Consider the following 26,998-nt stretch of genomic DNA (forward strand, 5'->3'; position numbering starts at 1 on the left):
AGACTAAAAATACCTAAGGTTAAACTATTTAACTTAATTAGAGCTGTTCTTAATTATTCCACTGCAAAAATGAAATAGATCTAAACATTCAAGGTTTTGTTTTAATTAATATATACCCATTTTAAAATGTTTGGTTGAGTTTAGTCCAATATGATGAATGAAATTGCTTAGCATTACACAAAATACATTCTTAAAGAGACTGAGAGCCCAATCCTGAGCTCGGCACGCCGGCCTCCCGCCGGCACACACTGTTGCAATCATGCCATAAGGCACGTTTGCGAGCCTTACTGCCAGGCCTGCACCTGTGCTAGTGCCAGGCGGGCACCTGTCCTCTGCTGCTTGGCGGTCACGGACTGCCGAGCCATAGCACGGTAAGTGGGGGCGGGGAGGGGGTGGTGAGGAAGCGTTCCAGGGAGGGAGGAGGCAGATGGAGGGCGGAGAGAGGATGGGGAGGAGGCATGATGGGGAGGCGGGGGGAGGGTGGGTGGGGGGTGTGCCTGGGGGGAGGGAGGGATTTTGGGACTACTTCCCTTACACCCGGAGAAGGGGACAAAAGTTTCCTTTTCCTGAGGTACCACCGTGGTAGCCCAAGGCGTGCAGCATCTGGCAGCAGCTGCTTTTGGTGCCACCGAAACTGCACGCCCCAGGCAGCTCAGGATTGAGCTGTGAGATATTAAATTAATTTTCCTGACTTTTATGCTTACTACATGCTGTCCTTTAGACAGTAAAGGCATCATATTTATACCTCATGAACAATCTGTGTAACGCTGATGTGTATTTCAGACACAATACAGCTGCAGTAAAACCAAGATTTTTTTTTTTAAAGTACAAACATTACACAAATACAACAGCATGCATTAACTCCTTGCAATAGCTTTCCAAAATTGGATAGAAAATAAAATCATGCTTTTTGTACTCTGGAATTGAGGAATATTGTATTTATTTATTTCATGACTGTTTAAGCTGCTTTCTGTTAAAAGAAACATGCAAAGAGATTTACCAAAGATCACTCGCAATCAAAGTATCCAATACAAAATTACTTTATTAAAACATAAACCTCTAGTTAAAATATGGCAGTAGAATGGTAATAGCATAAAAATTGCTTGTCACTAAAAATCCAGTTTACAGCCCAATCCTATCCACACTTTCCTGGGAGTAAGACCCATTGAATCTAATGGGACTTACTTCTGAGTAGACTGCATAGGATTGGGCTGTTAGATGTTTCCAAGGGTTTTCACTTTACGTAAACTACTATGTACATAGATGATCCTATATCAATAATAATAATAATAATAATACAACAGCAAAATCTTGATATCAAAGAAGGGGAGGGGGTTGATGGCTCACAAGCCAAAAGTGGTAAAAGGATGTCACCACTTGAGAATTTAACAGTGAAGTGAGAGCCAGGAGTGCACCCAGACTGGGAACCTATTTCTTCAGAAACGGTATGATCCTGTGTAAGGGCCTAATCCTATGCAGTGTGCACTGGCTCACCGCCGGCACACACTGTCGTAAACGTGCCATATGCACGTTTGCAGGGATTAGCGCCAGCCCAGCATTGGAGCAGGGTTGGCACAAGCCCATGCTGGACCAGTGCCTGTCGAGGGATGGTGGAGTGCTGGGTGGCAGAGAGGTAAGTGGAGGTGTGGGGGGAGGTGTTCTGGGACCAGGGGAAAGCTTGGGGGGAGAGGGCGGGACTGCCGGAACTGAGCTCTGCTGCTTCCATAAGTTGCATCTCTAGCGTAATTCTGGCAGTCTGAGCTTCGCAGAGGCAGTGTTCAGGTGCACGCTGCCTTTGCAAAGCTCAGGCGAGCCTCTGGAGGCAAGGGGAGCGGAGCATCTTCTAACCTGTAGAGGCTTCACATTGTGTCAAGATTTGCTTGACGATGGGGCAGGGCCAGTCCCTATCCCTGTTGTTAAGCAGTGCATGTCTGTAGTCTAATTGCGGGGCTACTTACCTAACTTGGGGGAAGGGGATTAATATCCCCTTCTATCAAGGAGCCATTGGGAGCCGCCAGTGGCTGCCTGAACACCCATAGGATGCCAAGGCAGCCATTTCGCACCGCAACAGCCCCATGTGCTGAGCAGCTAAGGATTATGCTGCCTGGCAGCTGATACCTCTATTCCAAGTTACCAAATTTACCAACAAACATTACTTCCATTTCATCTGGGTTAAGTTTCAATTTTAAGAGACTCTGTTCCTTAGGGCCCAATTTTAAGAGCCCAATCCTATCCAACTTTCCAGTGCTCGTGCAGTTGAGCCAGTGGGTTGCATGCTGCGTTCTTTGGTGGAGGGGTAGTCACCAAGGCCCCCTCAAGGTGAGGGAACATTTATTCCTTTACCTCAGGGTTGCTTTGCAGCTGCATCAGCACTGGGATGTTGGGTAGGATTGGGAATCCCCTGCTGCCAATGCAACCGTGCCAAAGGAGTGTGTGCTGTATTCTGTGGTGGTGGTGGGTACTCACAGAGAACTCCTTGAGGTGAGGGAACTTTTGTTGCCTTAATGGGTCTTCATAGAACTTTTGTTGACCCAATGGTTCTCCTTGGATCTGTGCCAGCTATTTTGCTGGCGCACATCCAAGGACAATAAGGTAGAGGACAGGAAGCAGGCTTTGCACAAGTGCCCCTAATATCCCTTTTCCATTCCCCTACCTGCCCCTTCCCCATCCAGCCAGAAAGGTGGTGATCTGGAGTGTGGATGTCTCCCCTCCCTTCCTTGCAGTACTGGAAGAAGAATGAGAAAAAACCCCTTACCTCTTCACTGTTCTCTGTCCTTGCATGAGATTCAAAGCTTAAAGGGAACATGTCCCTCTAAATTAGGGGTGGTAAACTTTCAACTTTAGGGATCCTGGACCTTTAACAATTGTATATAGAAGAGGAAATTTTAGCAACTGAAATTCTCTCTTCTACACAATTGTTAAAGGTCCAGGATCCCTAAAGTTGAAAGTTTGACCACCCCTGCTCTAAATTTTAAATGCCACGCTAGTATGGAGCAGGGGGACAGGTAGTAAAGTGCTCCTTTCTCATGGGGAGGAAACAGGATGATCCAGTTTCTGCTTCCATTTAATGAACAGCAGTGCATGCTGTGTGCCAACTAAATATTTTGCGTAACACCTTGGACATGTGTGCCATTTGTTCACCAGCCCTGTCCCAGTGATATCGCAGTTGGGTTATTGTGACACACTGTACATAAGGCTGCCTTTGAAGATGGTTCAGAGTCTGCAGTTAGTGCAGATTTCAGCAGCTCCTGTTGTCACCGGAGCACAGCAGTTAGATTCTGTTGGGCCTTTTGAGGGCTGCACTGGCTGTCAAATCATTTCTGGGCCCAATTCAAGGTGCTGATACTTAACCTTGGCCATTCAGGTCTTCAGGATATCATTAGAACCGTCTTCTTCCACACCATCTGACCTTCCCTCTTAGGTAATCTGAGAGAGCCCTCTTGAGGATGCCACCTTCCCCCTCGGAGGTGAGGGGGTACTGGATAGAGAAAGGGCTTTCTCAGTGGAAGCACACCAGCTGTGGAATTCCCTCCCTGAATTTTTGCAAACTGTCTCTTCCTTTATGGTATTCCAGTGAGGTCTCAAGACACATTTATTCCAATTAGCTTTTACTTAGGCCTGGGTTTTGTTTATGAGATGATCGGGCTTTCCCCACATTGTTTTAAGACAAGGGTTTCCATACCCCGGCCCGAGGGCCAGACGCAGTCCGTGGCAAGCCTCTGTCTGGCGCACGGCCAACCTCTTGTCCCCTGAAAGCCTCTGGCCCACTCAACTGAACATGACCAGAACTGTGCTCTGATTGTGTCTGGAGGGTGTTCTGAGGGCCAGAGAGGTTGAATGAATGAGCCCATTCATTATTCACTCATCTAAGTTCCATCTCAAATTTATTTATTTAAATTTTATATTTGAATTATTTTTCCAGACCTCAACACCACGCCAGATATTTGATGCAGCCCTCTGGCCAAAATGTTTGGAGACCACTGTTTTAAGCTATCATTGGTTGACATCTACATCCTTGTTTTTATTTACTGTTGGTGGTTCTTGCCTAGCTTTTAAATTAGTTGTTTAATATAGCTGTTTTTTATTGTTTATAAATGATATTTAATATACGTTATGAATTCTTTTATATATATATTTATTGATTTAAACTATTATTGTGATGAATTCTGTTGGGCCTCTGCTCTGAAGGTTGCCAATTCATTTCTGTGATTTGGGTTACACATCAGGGACAAGAAAAGTGGGATATCAATGCAGGGAGGGCCATATCCATGGGTCCTGTGTCCGTGGTTTCACTTATTCGTGGATGGGGGCTCCTCGGGGCTCCTCTGTGCTCCCTCCAGAGGCAAGGACAGCTCTGCTTCTCTTGTCTCCAGAAGATCTTCTGAGCCTAGCAGAGGCTACGCACATTCATTTTACAGAATGAGAAAAAAGTCACTTATGGTTTTGACAAAAAGATCAGAAGTGCCATTTTTATGCCTTTAAAAGGCATTATGAGGGCTAGGGAAGCACTCCAGGGAAGCTGGTCTTTCTTTTATAGTCATTTTGAGCCTGGCAAATGTGGGTGGTTGAATGTGGCCTCTGCTGGGCTCAGAAGACCCTCTGGAGGTGAGGGGAGTGGAGCTCCCCTTGCTCTGGAGGGTGGGGGGAAGCATCCCCCATATCTCTGGATTCAAGTGTCCCCTGTGGGGGGTTCTGGAACAGAATCCCTGAGGATACAGGGGCATGCCTGTATTTCAAATAAATAAAAACTTGAACAGGAAAATATGAGTATTCATCATAATTTATACTGTTCAATTTTAAGTAATAAAACCAATACTGATTATTTGTTTGCTGATCTGGCTTAAGGGGGCTTCAAAATCCAGAAATTTTCATATGTGATTTCTGGTCTGTTGCAGAATACTAATTAGTAACTTTTTCTTTTCTGTGAAAAAAAATCAAAAACTTACAAATAATACAGTCGTATCTGTTGGTTGGGACATAACTTGAAAATATGAATGAAGGTTCTATCCTTGAATAAAATGCTATTTTCATGTTTAATTTTTCTTAGGTACAGATAATAGTTTTTCACCTGGTCGAGTTGCTTATATTTCCTCTAAGAGCTGTGCTATTGTTGATGAAAACTATGGATGCTTAGCTTCAAGTATTCCAGCTTTAGAATTAATGGCTCTGTACGTCGCAGCGGCTATGCATGATTATGATCATCCTGGTCGTACAAATGCTTTTTTGGTAGCTACAAATGCTCCTCAGGTAAGATGCTTTTCTTCTGGAAAGATTCTGATAAAGCTGCCATAAATTAATTATTCATCTGTTAAAAACATAGAGGTTAGATAAACTCTTGTATTATTTGTCCAGCTTCATGTACCTGATAAATCTAATATTTACAATCACATACAAGGCAAATGGACAGTAAAGCCCTCATTGCATCATTGCCACAAAATCAGACTTGAAATATTTGTTTTAGTCAATCCAATTCATAAAGAGTAGTACATTCCAAGTAGTTTTATCTTTGCATCTTACTTCAGCCACTGATATATCATAGGGTTAATAGAAACATGCAAAGAGGGATTGTTTGTGGGAAACCACAACTAGTGATCAGACAACTGACAGAGTGGGAACAGAAAAATACTGTCAACTTTCAAAATAAGTTTGATTATCTATCTGTGAGGGTACTTAAAAATTCCACAGGCTCAGCAGCATTCAATATTCTGTGACTATCTAATTATCTGTTCTGTCAAGCTTTAATTTCCATTTCTCGTTATACAGCTGAACTGCTTTGAGTGATAGACTGAGGGCCCAATCCTATCCAACTTTCCAACACCAGTGCAGCAATGCCAACAGGGTGTGCACTGCATCCTGTGGTGGGGAGGCAGTCTTAGAGGTCTCCTCAAGGCAACATTTGTTCCCTTACGTCGGGGCTGCAACAGCACTAGAATGTTGGATAGGATTGGGCTCTGAAGCTGTGACTCTATGAGGGTTTTGTTTCACTTCATTCAAAGAAATTTCAGTTTAGCTTGACATAGCGATGCTTTAATGTAGTTGATTTAGATTATAGAAATATGAAACAATATTGCTAAATAGTATCGCATTATAGACAATATTCTCTCTAAGGTGTCTACGCCGCTGCATTGATCCCTTTGGTGGCATTTCTAGACACACAACTGTGATGTCATTGCTGGATTTCTGGGAAGACTGTGCTCCAAACTATGCAGAGCTCAGCTTCCCTGTGCTTTGACTGTGCAGCCTTGCAATCTAAAGGGAACAGTGATTGTAGAAACTTTGGGATGTACATATGAACTCTTGCAAATACGAAATATAAAATACTGTAATATTTTTACTCTCTATCCATACCAGTAAATATCCATATTCATGACAGAAAAAGTATTTTCAGTACTGTGGGTTTTCCTGAAAGTTTTGATGGTCTAAATCAGGGGTGCCCAAACCCCGGCCCGGGGGCCACTTGTGGCCCTCAGGGGCTCACAATCCGGCCCGTGGGGAGTCCCCAGTCTCACTGGCCCTCCGGAGACTTGCTGGAGCCCGTGCTGGCCCAACGCAACTGCTCTACCTCTCACCTGAGCTGTGGGATGAGGGCTCCCTTCAGTACTTGCTGTTTCACATCTATGATGCAGCAGTGGCAGCAAAGGAAAGGCTGGCCTTGCTTTGTGCAAGGCCTTTTATAGGCCTTGAGCTGCTTCAAGACCGTAATTCATTCATATAAGTTCCATCTCTAATAAAGTCATTTATGTAAATTTATTCAAATTTTAATGTAAATTAATTCTTTTTTTTCCCCTGGCCCCCGACACAGTGTCAGAGAGATGATGTGGCCCTCCTGCAAAAATGTTTGGACACCCCTGGTCTAAATCAGAATCTGATATAGCCTGTTTCTTTGACAGAAGGCACAATCCTAACCCCTTATGTCAGTGCTTTGCAGCACTGGCATAGCTGTGCCAATGGGACAAGTGCTGCATCCTGCAGTTGGGTTTCAATCACGGAGGCCTCCTCAAAGTAAGGGAATGTTTGTTCCCTTACCTCAGAACTGCATTGCCCTTATGTCCGTGCTGGAAAGCACAGACATAAGGGGTTAGGATTGCGCCCATAGTTATTTAAAATATTTACATCCCACTTTACCCCACCCCATAGGGAGGTACCCAAGGCAACTTAGGGCAAATTCCTAACCAGGTCTACTCAGAAATAAGTCCTATTTTGTTCAGTGGGGCTTACTCTCAGGAAAGTGTGGTTAGGATCCATATGTGCATAGGATCCATATGTGTTTACCTGTGAGCAAGGTCCATTGAACCCAGTTTCTGAGTAGTCATGCATAGGATTTCACTGTTAACAGTACTTTAATAATTTTTGTACATATTAGAAAAATACAAAAGTGGTGATGGGGAGAGGGGGCAGTAGGATTTCTCTCCATAGGGCAGTTGGTGTTTGTTTTGGGGAGAGGCACAGTTCAGCTTCATGTTCAGTTCACATTATGTGCAAATATCTCGGAAGTTTTTCCATTAGTAAAAAAAGAAGCTGAAATACTTGATTTAGAGAAAAATTATAAAAGTGGTTTTTGTTATAAGTTAAATCATAAAATATGTTTTATACTCAAAAGTTAAATCTGTATTTGAAAATGACGTTAGGATACTTGTCATGTCTTAAAATATTACTCAGTAGCAGATGTTTTCTTTACTCTGTTTAATTTTAAGGGGGGAAATCTGAAGGCGCTAAAAACTGTTACCGTATTAATATTAGCACTCCCAATAAGCCTAGTATTGTACAGCTTGTACCTAGGGTAGTCATCAGTCTTCTTTCATAAGAGAATTTTCACTATGTTTCACTATGTGTGTAGATTTTTCTCCCACTGAGATTATTCCCTGGATGTGTACTTTGAGCTTGTGTGCTTCATGTCCCATGTTTCACATGCTTCTGTCAACATGGGAAGAAGTGAATCAGTGAAGGGGAAGCTCCCACAGTTAATTGATCTAGCTCTCGCTGAGTCCAGAGGATTATACTCAGTCTGTGTTTACTGCATTCATATAGGATGATTGTCCATTCAGAAATGGTATTTCCAATTGCTCAGCATCCCTTTCCATATAAAAGTAATTATTTTGCCCACTTTACCATAAAATATTTTAACATTCAAAGTAAAACATTTAAAAAGTGTTTATACTTGGCCCTTATTTTCTTGTGAAGTTTCACTTTTTTAAACATTGTTTTTTAATTGCTCTGTAGGCTGTGCTGTACAATGACAGATCTGTTCTGGAAAATCATCATGCTGCTTCTGCGTGGAGTCTGTTTTTATCCCTGTCAGAATACAACTTCCTGCCTCATCTCGACCATGTACAATTCAAACGATTTCGATTCTTAGTGATTGAAGCAATTCTTGCAACAGATCTGAAGAAACATTTTGATTTCCTTGCTGAATTTAATGCCAAGGTTTGTTACACAAATCTGTAGTGCTCATATTAGCCTTTGTACCTCACTGCATATTTATGGAAATGTTGCAATCCTATGCACACTTTTCTGAGTGTAAGCTACACAAAATACAATAGAAATTTCTTCTGAAGAAACATGCATAGGATTTTGCTGTTGGAACTGTAATTCATACCTGGATATCCTTCATTTTCAAAATTCATCTCCTGTAACTGTAATGGAGAGAGGAAAGGAAAAAAAGCAGGGGGGCCTTGCAGTTCTTGGGAATGCAAAGCTTCCTGGAAACCATTGCACAGGAACACAGCACTAACCAGTCCTTGGCCAGCCAGTGCACCATATGGATGTGGTGTTCCTGCATGTGCCTGATTTCATCACATTCTCCATTGCCGAGGCACATTTGCACTGCTTGCATGAGCAGCCATCACAGGTTTCCTAAATGTCATCTCTGTCACTGATGCAACATGTGTGGGTCTAGTCCAGCCATTTTCATCCACTGTGCCGTGGCACACTAGTGTGCCTTGAGTGGTCCACAGGTATGCCACAGGAATTTGGGGGAAGATCATTTATTAGCAGGGCCAATGGGGATGTGAGTCCCCCACTGGCAGTATGATGTGCCTTATCGGTTGCCAAAAACCTGATGGTGTGCCTTGACAATTTTAGTGCCTTCTCAGTGTGCCACGAGATGAAAAAGGTTGAAAATCACTGGCCTAGTCATTCCACATGAAATGCCAGAGCTGTAACATGAAGAGCATCATCAGCATACCCTGAATGTCCAAACAACCTGTGATACATGGGGTCTCTTCACCAGGGTCACAGCCAAGTTCCCTGCTACTATCCATGATGCTCTGTGCACCCTCAAGATTGCCATGTGTGTGACTAGCTCCTTAAGGTCACAGACCAGGGTGGGGGGACAACTGACTTCCTTCACTCCCCAGGTGACCATGACTACTCATGACACCCTACACAACTGACCCCCTAGCATGCACAGACAGGTACAGTATGACACATTGGCAGACATGAATGGTTTTGGAACATAAACCATTTTGGGATGCGGAATATATGCTTGTGGTGCCTGCACCTGTCCGTAGTGCATCTAAGAAAGTGGACAAGGCATTTGTCATGTGTGTCATGATCCACAACATGGCCCTGTGTTGGAGGAGATAGGAAGCTCTGGGGCGATGGAAATCTCACCTGCAGATGAGGAGCCAACTTGGTGACCAGATTAGGACCCCAGGAACATCGCCATCCAGGAGCCTATCATAGCAAAGTATTTCAGCCACTGACTGTGAAAGCAGAGCAGGCTCAGGGGCCACTGGGTCAAAGCTGGGGTTATGGTCCCAGGACTGCACTGCTGCAGACTGACCATGTCTCACCTCAGGGCCCATGGAGCACTCTACCATCCACCAGTGCCACTGGAATGGCAACAGCAGCCCATGGCAGAAGAAGAGGAGGCGGCCCAGGGTGCAGCACTACCATGTGTATAGCCATGCTGGTCCAGCATCGTCGCAACAGGCCCTGACATGGCAGATCCCCATAGGGGGCAGGCCACATGCCCATATGGGACCCCCACTGTTCATGTGCTCCAGCTGCCCAACACCCACCAGACCTGATGCCTTATCCCTCTCCCATCCACAGGCTGTGCAGTGTACCCACAGACAAATGCCCTGCTGGCCATCATCCATGATTAGGTACAGTGGGACGCCACCCAGCAGCAACTGGCAGCAGTGGAGGTGTGCCTGACCACCCAAGGGCACACCCTGATGACCCTGTGCCACATCCTGGGGGAACTCCAGTGGGGGCTGCACCCACACCCAGACCAAGTGGTTCTTGGAGATGGCTGACTGGAATTATACATCACTTCAGGCCACCTTAGTGTCCTGTGGGTAGCCATGCATGCCCCTTGTCTGCCCTGTTCCCCATCTTCTGCCCCAATAAAAGCGTCAGCATCAGCTGCTATGTCTAGATCAGTGGTTCCCAAAGTGGTGGGTCACAACTCACCAGGTGAACCAGAAAAGTGGCAGTAATGCGCTCGCTACGATTGCACTGTTGCCCGGCACGAAAAGGGTTTTTCCACTTACTTGGGTGGTCACTATGGCTCCCTGAAGGCTCTGGGGAGCCTGCAGCCCTCCCAGGAGCCTCAAACTGCTCTGAAAAGGAAAAAAAAAAACTTCTGGTTTTGCAACAGAAACAGGAAGTGTTTTTTTTTCTTTTTTTACAGCAGTTTGAAACTGCCAGGAGGGCTGCAGAGGGGATCACAGGCTGTGGTCCTGCAAACCAAGAGGGGTTCAGATGAGCACTTGGTCAGCATGTGCAATGGTTGGAATCCCAAGTGTTCCCTGTGGAGGGTGCTGCCTGCTCTTAACCATGGGACCACTGTGTTTGCAGTGAGGACCCCTTGGGTGATGGTGGGGGTCTGTGCCAGGGAGCCATGGGATGGTGCTGCTTCAGTGCATTGCTGCATAGTATTTCCCTCCTTCCCCTTTACCTACCATTATGGGGTACATTGTCCTTACCCTATTGAGGTGGTGAGGTAGTAGTTCCAGTTGGAACTGCTGGGGCAGAATGGAACCTTCTGGGGCAGAATACCTGCAGTGAGAATTCTGAGAGGACCAACAGTAACTCAATGTCTTGCCATGCATGTTGTGAGGGAAATAAGATGGTTTGTGCAGACTGCTGCTTTCATGTACCAAAAGCCCTTTCAATATGGATCTCAACACCAAAGTTCCCCCTTTGAGGGATCAGAGAGGTTTAGCCCCATGTCATGTAGCTTCTGACCTGACTAGGTGCAATCCTATACATGTCTACTCAGAAGTAAGTCCTTTTGTGCTCAAAGGGACTTACTCCCAGGAAAGTGTGTATAGGATTGCAGCCTAAGAGCCCAATCCTGAGCGCGGCGCTCCGGCTTTCCACCGGGGTGCACTGTCACAAATGTGCTGTAAGGCACGTTTGCGAGGCTAGCACCAGGCGAGCACCTGGCCTCCACTGCATGGCGGTCTCATAGACCGCCAAGCCGTGGAGAGGAAAGTGGGGGCGGGGGGAGGGGTGAGGAGGAGGTGTGACGGGGAGGGGGGTGGAGGGTGGGGAGGAGGCGTGATGTGGAGGTGGTGGCGGGGAGAGGGCAATGGGAAGTGTGCCGGGCCTTCGCTCCACCAGATCCTGTCCATTCATGTAGGGCTCAGCTCCCTACACAAACGCATTTACCTTACTGCCAACCTTTTGGTCGGCAGTAAAGTGAGTAGCCCTATTGTGGGACTGTTTTCCTTACCCGGGAGAAGGGAACAAAAGTTCCCTTCTCCCGAGGTGCCGCCTGCAGCAGCCCAAGGCACACAGGATGCGGCGGCAATCATTCTCGGCACTGCTGCAGCCACACGCTCCAGGCAGCTCAGGATTGGGCTGCAAGGCTCTCCCTGACAAGGGTGTATATGCTGGAGTGGGTGTGGTGTGATTGACTGCCAGATGTAGTCTGCATCCTATGCTCTGTCATTGTAGAATGGGCCGGCAGGGTAACAGAAGTTGCACACCTGTTTTTTGTTTTTGTATTGGTCCCTATGGGGTTTCTCCTATCTATTCTAGGTCTGTTGTTGGTGTAGTATTTTTTTGCAAGGTGCAGGTTGCGTCCATCATATGAAGGGGGAGTTTAACATCTGGTATCTATCTTCTTCATCTTGTCCATGTCATGTCTTGTTCTCCTTCCTATTTTGGCCTTTCCACCAGCAGGATTGCGTTGGTGCCTGGGCTGAGTTCAGCTTAAATGGTGCAATGTTTTCTTTCCATTGCACTGGTATCCATGATGTCATCAGCAGTAGGCCTTCTGTGCACAGAAGTAATAATGTGTGATTATACCATCATATCTTGTGTATAGGATTGGGTCTGAAGTATCTCAACAGTGAGACATATTATGGAACTCCTTCCCTGGGGAGGTCCAACACTCCTGCTCAACCATGGCTTTTAGACAATCTTTGGATCATTTTATTACAACCTGTCTATGGAAATTAACTGTTCTGCAGATTCTTTGTGATTTTATTGTGAGATCTGAGGTCTTGAACTGTTATTATGACACTGATGCTTACTGTTTTTATGGCTGTTTGACTTAATACACTGCGTTTTATGGAATATTTCTTTTTTTACTCATGTTCTATAGCCACTCTGAGGTGTTTTTTAAAAAAAATAAGTCTTATTGGTAGAATTCAAATGTCACCACTAAGCACATAAGTAAAATGTAAATGAAAACCAATAGAGCAAGGTGATGCCATTCTTTCTGAAAGGGCAGATAAGTTCAAACCCATCTGCTGAGGAAAAGGGCCGCCTTCATACCCTTTAAGACTACTCCATTGTTTTAAATTGCACAGTGCCACACTTTAAAATTGTTCTGATTATTTGAAAAGAGACCATATAATAAATAATAATAACTTGGTATTTATATACAGCCTTGCTGGTCATCGGATTACTCCTCTGACTTTATTCAAGACGGTTTACATAGGCAGGCATTTCTAAATCCCTCAAGGGGATTTTTGTAATCATAGAGGTTCTCTCTTTCAAGAACCAACAACATTTCAGAATGGATCTTCTTGGTTTGGTCTCACTTCTGGCCTCCAGTTCTCCCACGCAGGCTGACAAGCAGCTCCATCTCTCACATGGAGGGCAGCCAAGACACTTCTTGGTCACACCAAGAGCAGGTGGAATCACTCAGCTCGGCTTGTCAGCTGCTTCAAGGTCTCGCCATTCTCAGCCGTTCAGGGAGCTGCCGGTGTCCTTGAACTGACGACCTTCTGATGTTATCTTCGGGCTAACGGAGGCTCTACCCTCTAGACCAGAACTCCTGCCCCCAGACGTCCTGCCCCCAGACCATGATTTGTTAGCTTCTTCAGTGGTTCCTCCATGGCAGGGTCCTTCTGGTCTGAGTAGCGCCTCCTTCTCAGGCAGGCAGGTCAGGTTGAAAGTATACCTGATGAGAGGGCCCCCAGAGATCACCCAGACTGATCTTGCCTCATGGCAAAGGAGGTTGGAAGTTGAGTCAGCTCTTGGCTGACTCTTGTAATATTCACTTGGGAAAGGGACTTTAACTGGTCTCTTTCCCCTTACTGTCTTCCTGGAACTTGCGTGCCTCACCTGCAGCCAGGAGGGGCTTGGGAGACACGCACTTCTCCTTTCGCAGACCAGAGGGTCTAGGTCTGCCTTGCACTCCCTGGGACTATGGCAGCCATTTTCCTCTCAGGTACAATAACACCAGAGCTGCACGTTTTCCCTGTCCAGACTGGAAACAGCGCCCATTGGCTCACTTACACAGCTGCCAGCATTTGGCTCTCATCCCTCCCCATTTGGGCAGGAAGCAGAGCAGATCGAGTGCCTGGCTTCACAGCGCATCAGCTCAGCCTCCTGCCATAACCAGGCTTTCCACCATTCTGAAGCATGGACCACTTGGCACTTGCCTAGGGCGTGCATTGCAGTCCACCAGAGCGACTGCCTCTTCTTTCCTCATTGCAGCAGACGCCATTTTCTCGTTCCTGTAGCAGAGTAGCAACCTGCTGAGGCAGTCTGCTCTCTCTCCTCTGTGCACCTGACACTCTCCTTTGCTCTCTACTTGTGAGTAATGCAGCTTTCTCAATCACTTTAGTTCCGTGTCCTCTTTTCTGGACTATACAGCCCAGTGGTGGGTTTTCTTTGTTTTGGTATATCATAGTAAGCATATTATAGGGAGCATGGCAAACCCCACTGACACTTCTTCAGAGGTTCCCCCCCCCCCCGCATAGAGCCTGCAGATTGGGGACAGCTAATTCTAACAATGGGATTGTCCAGGCTAGTGTCTTGTCCAGTCTGGCAGCTGCTCTGGAGACCTTCCATAGAACTGTGGCTGCTGCTTAGACACCTGCGCAGCCAACCCCCCCCATTAGAACCTACGGGTCCCGATCCGGTACAGCCTGAGATGCCTCAGTGCCCTCCTCCAAAGAAGCACAAGAAGTTTAGTGTGTACTTCTGAGCCTAGGCAGAGCAATATGGAACAGGATCTGGGAGAAGAAGAGGGCTCTTACGATTCCCCTGCTGAGGATGGGGAGCTATCCGATGATAACTTGGAACCAAAACAACAGGGTGTCCATCTCTTTTTCCCAAAGCAATTTCACAAGCTCGTTACTGGGATAATTGTGGTTCTAGAGCACTAGTTCCCAATCTGTGGTCCAGAGGTCACAGGTGGTGCATGAGACCCTGAGAAGTGAGGTCTCAGGAAAAAAAAATCACCTTTGATCACTTCCAGTGTCTTGCTGAGCAAGCAATCTCCAGCAAAGCCCACCAAAGAGGGTGGAGACTACCTGCAGCCACAACCACTTATCAGCTGTGGCTGTGGGCAGTTCATTTTCTGTCCTCGCTGATACTCTGTAGGGGAGTGCTTGGGAAACAGTCCAACAGAGAGGGTAGAGGCCAGACCGTCCACAGCCATATGTGGTCCACAATGATTCCAATTTTTGCCTCAGTGGTCTGCAATCTCCTAAAGGTTGGGAACCACTGTTCTAGAGTTACAGACTGTTCAGCTCCCTGAGCAGGATTCAGACACCAAACCTAAATGGGGAACTTCGACTGTGTTTCTTAATCAACAGGAGACCATATGGGGTTTCCCTGTACCCCCCTTTTTCAAGCGGTTAATTGACAAGGAGTGAGCTAATCTTGCAGAGCATAGGGACTCTAGTAGACCATCCACCAAGTTCTACAATCTGACTACTGAGGAGATGCAGCGTTTTAAGTTGCCCTTGGTCAATGCACCGGTTGTTGCCTTGGAATCTCCTTCTGTCCTGGCCTGTGATATTGAAAGTCTTCCCAAGGACCCCATTGATAGAAAGATTGAGTGGACAGTGAGTTGGCGGCTTATAAGGTAATGGGCTCGAAACCCCCTAAGGGTATCTTGGCTCATTTTCTGAGGGGTGCTGCCACTTCAGCGGTGTTCAGAGCCTGCCGCTCCTTGGAATCTGTCCGTTGGAGCATTATCTGCAGTTCACCTCATACCTTTATTGAACATTATAAAGTTGATTCTTACGCTGCTGCGGACGCAGCATTCGCCAGGTGCATTCTTCAGAGTGTGATTTCACATGCTTTGGCAGCTTCAACCCTTGAGGAGGCACTGTTTGGGCAATTCCCAGATCAGAAGGACTGACCCTGCCATGAAGGAACCACTGGAGAACAGGGAGATTTGAATCCCCATTCTCAGTGGTCGCCATGGCAGGGTCAGTCCACCTACCCTTGCAGCTGGAAACATGTAAAATTCAAGCAAATATGTAGATGAACAGGGGAGAGATGGCTTCCTTTGCTGATACCTTGGTTTAATAGTTTCCTGTTATCTTTAAGGAGCATGTTATCCGTGGAGTGTCTGTTGAGTGCCTTGTAGTTACACTTTATTTAGAGGTCATCACACCAGGACCCTTTTGCAATGGATGCTTCACTGGTTCATCATGGATGATGTCTGTCACAATTCTGGGGAGGGGCCTTTGAGGCTTGGACATTCTGGGTGATCTCTGGGTGCCCTTCCCTCAGGAAGTCTTTCAACCTGACCTGAGGAGGAGGAACTACCCAGATCAGAAGGAACTGATCCTTCTGCCATGGAGACCACTGAGAATGGGGATGCACAGGTAAGACCAAATCTCCCTGTTTTCTTTGTTAAATGCAAATACAGATATTAAACAATTGTTTGTTCATGTTGGGGAATAGGTAGTAATTCTGTGGGGTATAATTGGAATAATAAGTGATGCTGTTAATTCTGCAGATAGCAGCAAGACGGAAAAGAAGGATGAAAGGACTGAACTGACAGGAAACTCTTTACTAAAATTTAAAAACCTCTTCTCAAACAGATCAATAATGTAAACAATCATGGTATCGAATGGAGCAATGAGAGTGATCGACTATTAGTGTGCCAAATATGCATCAAGCTGGCAGATATCAATGGCCCAGCAAAAGTTAGAGATCTACACCTGAAATGGACAGAGGGTATTGTTAATGAATTCTATGAACAGGTAGGAAACCATATCTTCAAAAGGGATTGTACAGTGTATATGAGTGTAAATTATTGTACAGGTTGAGTCTTGGCATCCATGAGGGTTCTGTCCCGGAACCGAAGTGGATGCCAAAAATTGTGTTAGAGGAAATCCATTTAAAAAAGAATGTCCCTTTGCTCAGTGCTTTAAAAACAGCCTTACTGACCTTTGTAATGCAGGACAGAGGCACCTGGCAGACAATCAATCAGTCTCTCTCCAGGTGCTTAGGCAGAGAACCCTCCCTTCACTGGAAGTGCAGCACAGGGAAAGCATGCACAGTGGGGGTGATAATCACTTTGCATTCTTTCACATGCTCAGGGGTTAGGGAGGGGTTGCTTGCCTCAGAGTGAAGCTATTCTAAGTGTCTGGAAAGAGAATGAGTAATTGTCTGCCAGCTGCCCTCTCCCACATTAACGAGGCTATTGATAAACAACTTTTTTCTTTAATTTAAAGGGCCCTTGTAATTGTGTTGAGATAACACCATCAATGAATAATTATAAATAAATAAATAAAAATCAGTGAATAATTAGGTTATACCTGTACTTATCCTGTGCATTTAGCTTCACAAGAATACACTTCACCCACTGTACAGCTTCCATTCCATAGCCATTTGCTTCTTTCATTCACTTGACTGAGTTGACCCATGTAGACTCTAAAATGTCATTGTTCCTATGCTAATTAAGTTAATTAATTCATTATAGTCAGGATATATTCAATAGTCAGGAAAACTGCTTTATTTACTGTTGTTGACGTCATGAATCATCATAGAATTTTACAAAGTAGTTGTCATTGGCTTCCCCTTAACCTTTTGACCTCATTTTTTCTGTCCCCACATGTATATATGTACTTGCTAACTGAACATAATGCTTCATGCATCTAATGAAGTCGACTCTAGTCCACAAAAACATATGCAGAAATAAATCTTAGTCTTTAAGGTGCTACAAGGCATGTTGCTTTTTTTTGCAACACATGAACATGGCTTCCTCTCTGGATGTTCTTTCATCTGTGCACTTAACTTCAGAGATAATCTGTAGCCAGTCATCTGTAGCCAGGGATAATGGCACACATGCCCTCTTGATCCTCAGAGTATCTTGTTTTTTGTTGTTGTTTTTTAAATAGTATGGGGTGCAGTCAGGTTTGAATCTGCAGCCAAGGCAAAGTCCTAAAGGTTTTTTTACCATCGCCATGGTTTTGTCCCATTTCAAGGGGCCCTGTCAAGTTTACATTATTTGCAATTCTGCTAGTATTATCCTAAGAAACACTGTTCAGTATTTCTGCTGTTTACAAGAGATCTGTTTATACCTGCGGTTCTCAAATTCTCCAGGAGTTCTCTTTGTGGGGGCAGGGGGATGGTAGCAATGTGATCGACACAATCGCGCTGCTGCTAGAGACAGTGGTTTTTCCCCCAAAACTTGCCACAGTCCACACTGACCTCTGGGCGGGGGGTATGCAGGGCTCCCCTTGCCTTGGTAAAGGTAAAAATAGTGATTGTGACCCACTTCAGGTATGGGTTGTGATCTCTATTTTTACCTTTTCCAAGGCACAGGGAGCCCTGCAGAGGGGTCTTTGGGGCTCCCTGTACCCCTTGGAGGTTGGCACAGGCTATGGTAATTTTAAAAAATAAACCTCTGTCCCTGTTGGCAGCACAATTGTGGTGATTATGTTGCCGCTAATGCTCCTTAAAGGGGCAGAAACAGGGCTTCCCAGGTTGTTGGGTCACTACTCACCAGTTCGAGAATCACTGGTTTACACTATATAGACACACTTGTTCTATCAATTATTTTTACCATTAACACATAAGGAGATGCCTTTCTGTGGAAGTTATTGAAGAAACTGCAGTGAATATTTTAGATTGTTATTTTTGAGTAATTTTTTGTTAGATTTAATATCGCCATGATTCTTGTGTACAGTACTGAATTTTCAAATATAAGATTTTAACAACAGATACCTATGAGCCTGTTTTCTTCGCCAGTTAAAGCACAGTGGCTGGGGGGAGAAGCAGTTTGCCAGCTGGGCAGCTCAATCCTGAGCTGCCCGGCGCCCAGGGCTGCAGCAGCGCTGATAATGGCTGCTGCTGCTGCATCCTGGGCACAACCTGGGCAGCATCGGTGGCTCCTCAGGAGAAGGGGACTTTCATCCCCTTCCCTTGCATAAGACAAGCAGCCCCACAATGGGTCTACTCAATTCTACGGCAACCCAAGGCTTGGCGTAGAATCAAGAGCCTTTGTGTCGGGCCAGCGGTCCAACACCAGAGGATCAGGATCCGGTGGAGCAAAGCTCCACTAGTCCCACCTGCCTCCTGCCCTGCACATCTCCTCCCTGCTCTCTCCCCACCTCCCCCCCCACACCCCTCCTACCTCTCCACCACTCTGCAGTCCACACAACCGTGGAGTGGTGGAGCAGCAGCAGTCCATCGGTACTAAGGGCCGCAGATGTGCCTCATAGTACGTTTGCGACAGTGTGCACCAGCAGTAAGCTGGTGCATACTGTATAGAATTGGTCCCTCAGACAGCGTCAAGCTGCTCATGAGAAAACTGCTGTTGCCTGAGATACGCAGCACGTGTCAGCTTTTTTGGCTGCATTACAGCTACTTGGATAGTCTGTGATTGCAGTGTAGTTTTAAAAAAATCTGCTTGTGTGCTTCTTGTAAAACTATATAAGACTGAAACTAGTATTCGTTTTATTTCAGTTGTGAACTTCCTTATCAAAATACTGGCTGTTTGTTTTTGCTTTATATGGCATTGCCAAACATTAACAACAATCTGTTCTAAATGTTTTGTATTTATGAACTTTCAGGGAGATGAAGAAGCAAGTCTTGGGTTACCTATAAGCCCTTTCATGGACCGACGTTCTCCTCAACTTGCAAAGTTACAAGAATCTTTTATTACTCACATTGTTGGTCCTTTGTGTAATTCTTACGATGCAGCTGGTTTGCTCCCAGGCCAGTGGATTGATGAAAAAGAAGATGATTTGAAAAGCTCTGAAGATTATGATGCGGAAGAGTTGGATAGTGAAGATGATGAAATGGAAGATTTTGCCACAAGTAAGTCTAAATATTTGTTTGAACTGGAATTCAGAATTTTAGATTGATTCGTCGTTGTATTTATTTACTTGTACAATAGCAAATATTACAGTATAATATGAATTTGCCTTATTTTGAATTGGATAATTATGAATAAGAAGCTGGACTAGATGGGCCTTTGGCTTGATCCAGCAGGGCTCTTCTTACGTTCTTATGCTAAATACAGAGACATTGTCCCATGCTTGCCTAGGGCTAGTTTTTGGAAACCAGTATGTGTGTGTGTTTTGTTTTGTTTCTCCTTTTGCAGAACTGCATAGAAGAAAAGGCAGACAGGGAATATTTTGTCAACTAATATTCCATTTGAACGAAAATCATGAAGAATGGAAGAAAGTGATTGATGAAGAAGAATCAAATCAGTCTGAAGAGAATAAACAGACAGATAATCCATCCTTATGTCAGACAGATGACATTCAGGTTATTGAGGAAGCAGATGAAGAAGAGGAACGACATTTAGGAGATGAAAAAACATTTTGAGAAGACTTCAGGTGGTGTACAGTACAGCTTCAGAAAGTATATTTTCATGATGCTATCTTTACACTGAGAGTTATGAAAGCTCTATTGAGAGAGAACATTTATTTCTCTAGCGGTATCCCACTCCAATGCACTTTCACACATGGAACTAGACAACTTTATGCAGAGATTTATGTGCAATCCTATGCCAAAGTTCTACCAGCATGGCTGCTATGTTGGTGCAATGGCAGTCATATCCTAAGCCCATTTTGCACAAAGCAGGAGGGGGAAACTAAGTCCCTCTTAGTGACACTGCCAGCATCCAATTTTTTTTTTAAAGTTAGCAGCTTCAGTTACCAAAGTCATCAGAGTATTTTACTTATAGGAACTATTTGGCCTAAGTTCTATACTGTTTTGAAATTAGTATTTTACTTTTAATGTGAATCTAAAAATCACTGTGCCTCTGAGTAGGAATGTTGCAGTTTACACCTGTTTGATTTGCAATAGTTTTATTAATGAAGTTATCTTGTTTTGATTGAATCGTTTGATGACTGCATCCAGAATAGGTACATTCTGGGTTTTGTGGTTAAGTTGAATCCCATGTGCATCAGTTTGATGCTTTTTACTGTGGTGCATAACCTGCCATTTTATTTTTCAGAAAATGTTCAGGTTTGCAGTGAGTATTTAGGCTAGTTTGCTAAATATACAACTGTTGCCTTTTTTCTCATTGTTCTGTCAAAGAACATAAAAGCTATTTCACTATTTTAATAATGAAGGGATTTTATTCTTTTAGTCAATACAACTCTTACTCAGGATTCATGTTTTGAAACATGACACAACAGATTTTATATTTACAATCTTGTGCGAATGCTAGATTTTCATTTTTTAAAAATAATTCACGTTCTCTTTGTATGTAAACTTCAGAAGAATTAAAAGATGGTTTTCTATAAATAACAATGGTTACCAAACTCTATTTTTTTCTCACTTGGTAAAGCATCCAACATATACTATGTAAGTATTCTGGATAATAGTAATTCTTCAAGAGTCTTTTAGATTGGAAAAAGTTCAACCCCCAGTCTCTCTTAGTGTTGCTTCCATCTGTTTTGCCTTGTCCATGAATTATTCCCCTCATTTTATACTCCTTAGTTTCCCTCATTTGAGTCAGTGACTTATTAAACCCATTTTTGCCATCCCACAGGTTTGATCCCTGTTGCATATATGCAACTTTGGGCAAAAATGGTTTAATTTTGACTTGAACAAGTCATTGGGCTCCAGTCAGCAAGACAGTTGGACATTGGCAACATTTCCCCCCTTCCTCTGGTCCAAACACTTGTTATTGAAGCACAAAGCTGATTTAGCACCAGTGTCCCAGCCAGTCACAATGAGTCCAGTCACAGAATGCATATATGTTTTTAGAGTGCACAGAGACTCACTGAACATGAACACACACACACCCCTATGCTCCCTATTTTCATAGTGAAAATAGGCATTCTGTTAGACTATAACTGATTGTAAACTATTTTTATATAAATGTTTTATATTTTCCAGATGAAACTTTCTTAGCAGATTTTATCTTTTTGGTTTTGCTCAAAGTACTCAATATGCAGTCAGTGTCAGAACTCTGCTTCCATAAGTGCTGCCACTACATCCACTAGATTCAATATTCACATTTGTAGGCTCACTTTTTCTATAAATGAAATGTGTATTAAAACTGCAGTGAAAGCCAAACTGAAATTTATCTTATGGAAGGCAACTGTGCAGGCAAACAAGTTAGAAGGATGGAGCGCAGCAATCCGTAGCTCTACTGTGGCTTAGTATAGATCCTGAGAGCTCACCTGGCAAACCCCATCAGTTTATCAGCACATGTTGATAGCACTAGCAATAGCTGCCATTGTCAGATATCATACTGCAGTACTAAGTAAATCTGTTATGGAGCCCAGAAACTGATGGAGATTTAGTATGAAAAGGTGGTAACAGAAATTAAGATTGTACTGTATTGTGAATCTGTTGTTTTACAACACACTCCTAAGCATGCTTACTCAGAAGTAAATCCAATTTATTTCAATGGGACATTTCCATGTAAGCTTGTATAGGCTTACAACTTTAATCAATGTCTTGATTGATGAAAAGGTGTCATCCATATGGAAGCAGATTTGACAACCAAGGTTTATTCCCTTCCATGCAAGTATTAGTATTAAAAACTAATGATGCTACTGAAGTTCTTAATTGCTGGGCTTTGATAAGAACTTTGGCAGCTCATAACGCTCACCTAAGATATGGAGCAAGTGCTACAACTCCCTACATTCTTCTCCACCTCAGATTTTAATCAGAGAATTCAGTTTCAACTCCTACACATCCATTTATCTCAATCCTGTTTGCACACTATGCTCATTTCTTCTGTTCTGGTACTAGGTGGGAGGAAGATAGTGCTTTTTCTCCCTGGCATCTGATTCTCTGGTGTAGCCACAATAGAAACATATACTCCAATCAGCAGATTTTAATGACCAAAGAACAGGATAGAAAGACAAGGACAAACATTCACCTTTCAAAGTGGAGTCCTCTTGTATTTAGCGGGGGAGAGCAACTGTTCCCTTTCACCCCAGCATGGTGTTTCTTCCAGTGGCTATTGCTTCTTCTATATATATTTTTTAAATTATGAGCCCTTTGGGGACAGGGAACCATTTATTGTTTTGTTTTACTATGTAAACCACTTTGAACTGTTCCTGTTGAAAAGCAGTACAGAAGTATTCTTAATAAGAACTGAGTGAACAGAAAAGAGTACTGTAGTCTTATGCATGTTTATTGAAAGTCCCATTATGTTCAGTGGAGCATATTCCCAAGTAAGTGTGTGTAGGATTGCAGCTTAGAAGTTGTACATATAAACAGTCTAAACAGTGGCACACATAAACAACTTGATGGACACAGAAGGCTCTTAGCTAAGAAAAAGAACACAAAGAAGTAAAATCTCTAAGCTTCTGTGAACTTTGGCAGCCTGTAGTAGGTTGGCTGGGGCTGCTCTGAGCTGCTGTGTCTGGTGGCCAGTTCCCATGATGCCTGGCATGAATGTACTGGCAGGAAGGGACTAAAATCTCTTTCTTGGCATTGCAATATTGCATTATTTGAGACTTGTGCAAAATATTTAGGTGTGTATTTGGCATCCAATATTCAAGAGTTATTAATACCATTTATCTTCTTAATGAACAAAATATTCATGAAAATGGTGCCATTAAAAATTTAGTAAACAGAGCATCAGTTTCAAAGATGAACCTCTTCCCTGGAATTTTGTTCATGTTGTAGAACAACATATTAGTCGTTTTCCTTTCATGGTTGCTACTAGAACAACTAATTTGTGCAACTGTTCGTACTATATAGTGCGATATAGTGAATATAGTGGAAATGGAAAAGGTGCAAAAGAGGGCAACTAAGATGATTGCTGGGCTGGGGCACCTTCCTTATGAGAAAAGGCTACGGCGTTTGGGCCTCTTCAGCCGAGAAAAGAGATGCCCGAGGGGGGACATGATTGAGACATACAAAATTATGCATGGGAAGGATAAAGTGGATAGAGAGATGCTCTTTACACTCTCACATAACACCAGAACCAGGGGACATCCGCTAAAATTGAGTATTGGGAGAGTTAGGACAGACAAAAGAAAATATTTCTTTACTCAGCGTTTGGTTGGTCTGTGGAACTCCTTGCCACAGGATGTGGTGATGGCATCTGGCCTGGATGCCTTTAAAAGGGGATTGGACAAGTTTCTGGAGGAAAAATCCATTATGGGGTACAAGCCATGTTGTGTATGTGCAACCTCCTGATTTTAGAAATGGGCTATGTCAGATGCAAGGGAGGGCACCAGGATGAGGTCTCTTGTTATCTGGTGTGCTCCCTGGGGCATTTGGTGGGGTTGCTGTGAGATACAGGAAGCTGGACTAGATGGGCCTATGGCCTGATCCAGTAGGGCTGTTCTTATGCTCTTACTGCTAGACACTGGAAAAGTCCTCATGTCCTTAACTTCTGAATGACTTCAGTGTTGAAATACAGTTGTTATGGAAGAGCCAGAATCTCCTGTTTCAGGGGAACTATTTGCTTAGGCTGATTATGAACCTACTTTCTTTTTTAAAAAAATGATGATATAATTCACGTTGTAATGAAGTTCAAGTTTTGGTATAAACCACAGAGCATGAGCCACATGCGCCTTTTTCATGTAATGTGCAGCTCGTGGGAATATGTTGGCTGAGCTCCTTTTTGCATTACAATTAATACAAAAGGTAAATAAGAAGTTTTCAAGCTTAATAATTATTTACCAGATATAAACTGAGAGTCTGTTGGATTAAAAAATAAGTTTAATGTTCATGGTGAGTAAATATTTCTAAGAATTAAATGCTCCTTAAATATTACAGCTCTCAAATTTCTGAAGTTTTTATCATATGTGGCTCTTATGTTGAGCAAGTTTGGCCACCTCTGATATAATGTCACTTCAGACCCAGTGGTGGCCATGTGAACAACATGTCCATACAACTGCAGACATGGGCATGGTGCCATTGCAGGGAGATGAATTAGGCCTCACTCTGAGTGCTCTTGCTTCTTTATGTACAAGGCTGCCACTGCCACTCAGTTGTGCTTCCAAGCAATCAATGCTGTTTGCCTCTGTGTGCCCATATGCATTATTAACTATTTGTATGCAGAATTGTTAAACAGAGTTGCCTTCGTCCTTGCCTTGGTCTAAAGTCAGCTGGTTCCTAGGTGTGCAGCTCAGGTTGATGGTATTGGATTTTAATAAAAAGGTGTTTGTGGCCTTGTTTCACTTCACTGTTAACCAAAAAGTAAGAGTGAGAGCAACTCTCCATGCATCAACAAGAATCTTCAAAATCCTGATTTGAACTAACAGTTCAAGCAGGCACTACGCTCTGTCCCTAGGATAATCGGAAGTAACATTACCAATTCAAATATGCCATTGACAAGCTCTGTCTGTGCCAAATCTTTCTCATAAAACCCAGTAGGGCAAAGAATGTTTGTGCTCATGAAGGAGCACATTTTAAGAACTATCAGACCACTTGGTTTTTCAAAAACAGTGCTATGGCACAGTGCACACTATTTTAGAGAGTCCCCCTACTCCTCACCTTGTGATTTCCCTGTGTTCCAGGGATTCTGCCAAGAGACAGAATGACTCAGACCCTTGACTCATCCCTCTCTGATCAGCATTATGAGATCAGGAAGTACATTTTCTCTGCTTCATTATCATATGTCTTGAAATGGCTAAAACTGTGGAATGGATCAAAAGATCAGGCTGGAATCACCAGGTGATGTCTTTTAAGGGCCTGAAAAACATGGGTTTCAGTCTGCAGGAATCAGAACTTCACCCATATGATGATGAACTATTAATCTCTCTTGCATAGTACTGATGTCATTTGTGCTGTAAGTGGCTCCTTAGAAGGTGAATGGAATAAGAGCTGTGTTGAAGAATTTCTCACACTAATGCTCTCACACACACAGAGTATTTGGCCTTCTTATTTCTATTCAAGCCCTCAAATGTGTTACTCTGCATGCCCCTCACGGCTTCACTGTCTCGTGTCACCAAAGTCTCCTGCCCCACCCCTCGTGGCTGTCCTACATACATCTTTCCCTCTCTTGGGTCTTGACAGATTCTCATTCTAAAAAGTGGGTCCCGGTACTAAATGTGTGAGAAACACTGCTCTAATCAAAGTGGTCATAGGTGCCTCTTTGGTGCTTGTTTATTTACTAAAATACTTGTCCATTAACCTTCTACAGGGAATCTCAAATAAAAACAACTGAATTATTCAAAACAACAACACAAACGAGCAGCCACAAATCTCAGCTCACCAAATACACACATCTTGTTGGCAACCTTCAGTCTCGGAAGACTATGGTATCGCGCTCTGGATGGTGGTTCTGGCACAGCGTCTAGTGTGGCTGAAAAAGCCGATTCAGGAGTGACAATCCCTTCCACACTGGGAGCAAGTGTAGTGTGTCCCTGGTCTGTCTCCCTGGCTATGGGCCTTCCTTCTGTGCCTCTTTGCCTCAGACTGTTGGCCAAGTGTCTCTTCAAACTGGGAAAGGCCTCCAAGCGGGCCGCTCAGAAGCCAGGGTTTCCCACCTGTTGAGGTCCACTCCTAAGGCCTTCAGATCCCTCTTGCAGATGTCCTTGTATCGCAGCTGTGGTCTACCTGTAGGGTGCTTTCCTTGCACGAGTTCTCCATAGAGGAGATCTTTTGGGATCCGGCCATCATCCATTCTCACAACATGACCAAGCCAACGCAGGCGTCTCTGTTTCAGCAGTGCATACATGCTAGGGATTCCAGCTCATTCCAGGACTGTGTTTGGAACTTTGTCCTGCCAGGTGATGCCGAGGATGCGTCGGAGGCAGCGCATGTGGAATGCGTTCGGTTTCCTCTCCTGTTGTGAGCAGAGTCCATGACTCGCTGCAGTACAGAAGTGTACTCAGGACGCAAGCTCTGTAGACCTGGATCTTGGTATGTTCCGTCAGCTTCTTGTTGGACCAGACTCTCTTTGTGAGTCTGGAAAACGTGGTAGCTGCTTTACCGATGCGCTTGTTTAGCTCGGTATCGAGAGAAAGAGTGTCGGAGATCGTTGAGCCAAGGTACACAAAGTCATGGACAACCTCCAGTTCATGCGCAGAGATTGTAATGCAGGGAGGTGAGTCCACATCCTGAACCATGACCTGTGTTTTCTTTAGGCTGATTATCAGTCCAAAATCTTGGCAGGCCTTGCTAAAACGATCCATGAGCTGCTGGAGATCTTTGGCAGAGTGGGTAGTGACAGTTGCATCGTCGGCAAAGAGGCAGTCACGCAGACATTTCAGCTGGACTTTGGACTTTGCTCTCAGTCTGGAGAGGTTGAAGAGCTTTCCGTCTGATCTGGTCCGGAGATAGATGCCTTCTGTTGCAGTTCCAAAGGCATGCTTCAGCAGGACAGTGAAGAAAATCCCAAACAAGGTTGGTGCAAGAACACAGCCCTGCTTCACTCCACTTTGGATGTCAAAGGGGTCTGATG

The 26,998-nt window shown here is 44.2% G+C and overlaps 1 protein-coding gene across 1 annotated transcript in view; it reads left to right on the forward strand.

Annotated features, from left to right (window-relative positions):
• PDE3B (phosphodiesterase 3B) overlaps positions 1 to 20,863 on the forward strand; it is an 87,177-nt gene extending 66,314 nt beyond the window's left edge. Inside the window, exons 12-16 of the mRNA XM_066619355.1 lie at positions 5,048 to 5,247; positions 8,221 to 8,424; positions 16,254 to 16,415; positions 19,233 to 19,479; positions 19,766 to 20,863. Of these exons, the coding sequence (XP_066475452.1) occupies positions 5,048 to 5,247; positions 8,221 to 8,424; positions 16,254 to 16,415; positions 19,233 to 19,479; positions 19,766 to 19,992 (1,040 nt within the window). The 3' untranslated portion in view covers positions 19,993 to 20,863. The remainder of the gene's footprint in view (positions 1 to 5,047; positions 5,248 to 8,220; positions 8,425 to 16,253; positions 16,416 to 19,232; positions 19,480 to 19,765) is intronic.
• Positions 20,864 to 26,998: the final 6,135 nt, after the last annotated feature.

This window comes from Tiliqua scincoides, chromosome 1, assembly GCF_035046505.1.
Source record: "Tiliqua scincoides isolate rTilSci1 chromosome 1, rTilSci1.hap2, whole genome shotgun sequence".
In the NCBI taxonomy this organism is placed as follows: domain Eukaryota; kingdom Metazoa; phylum Chordata; class Lepidosauria; order Squamata; family Scincidae; genus Tiliqua; species Tiliqua scincoides.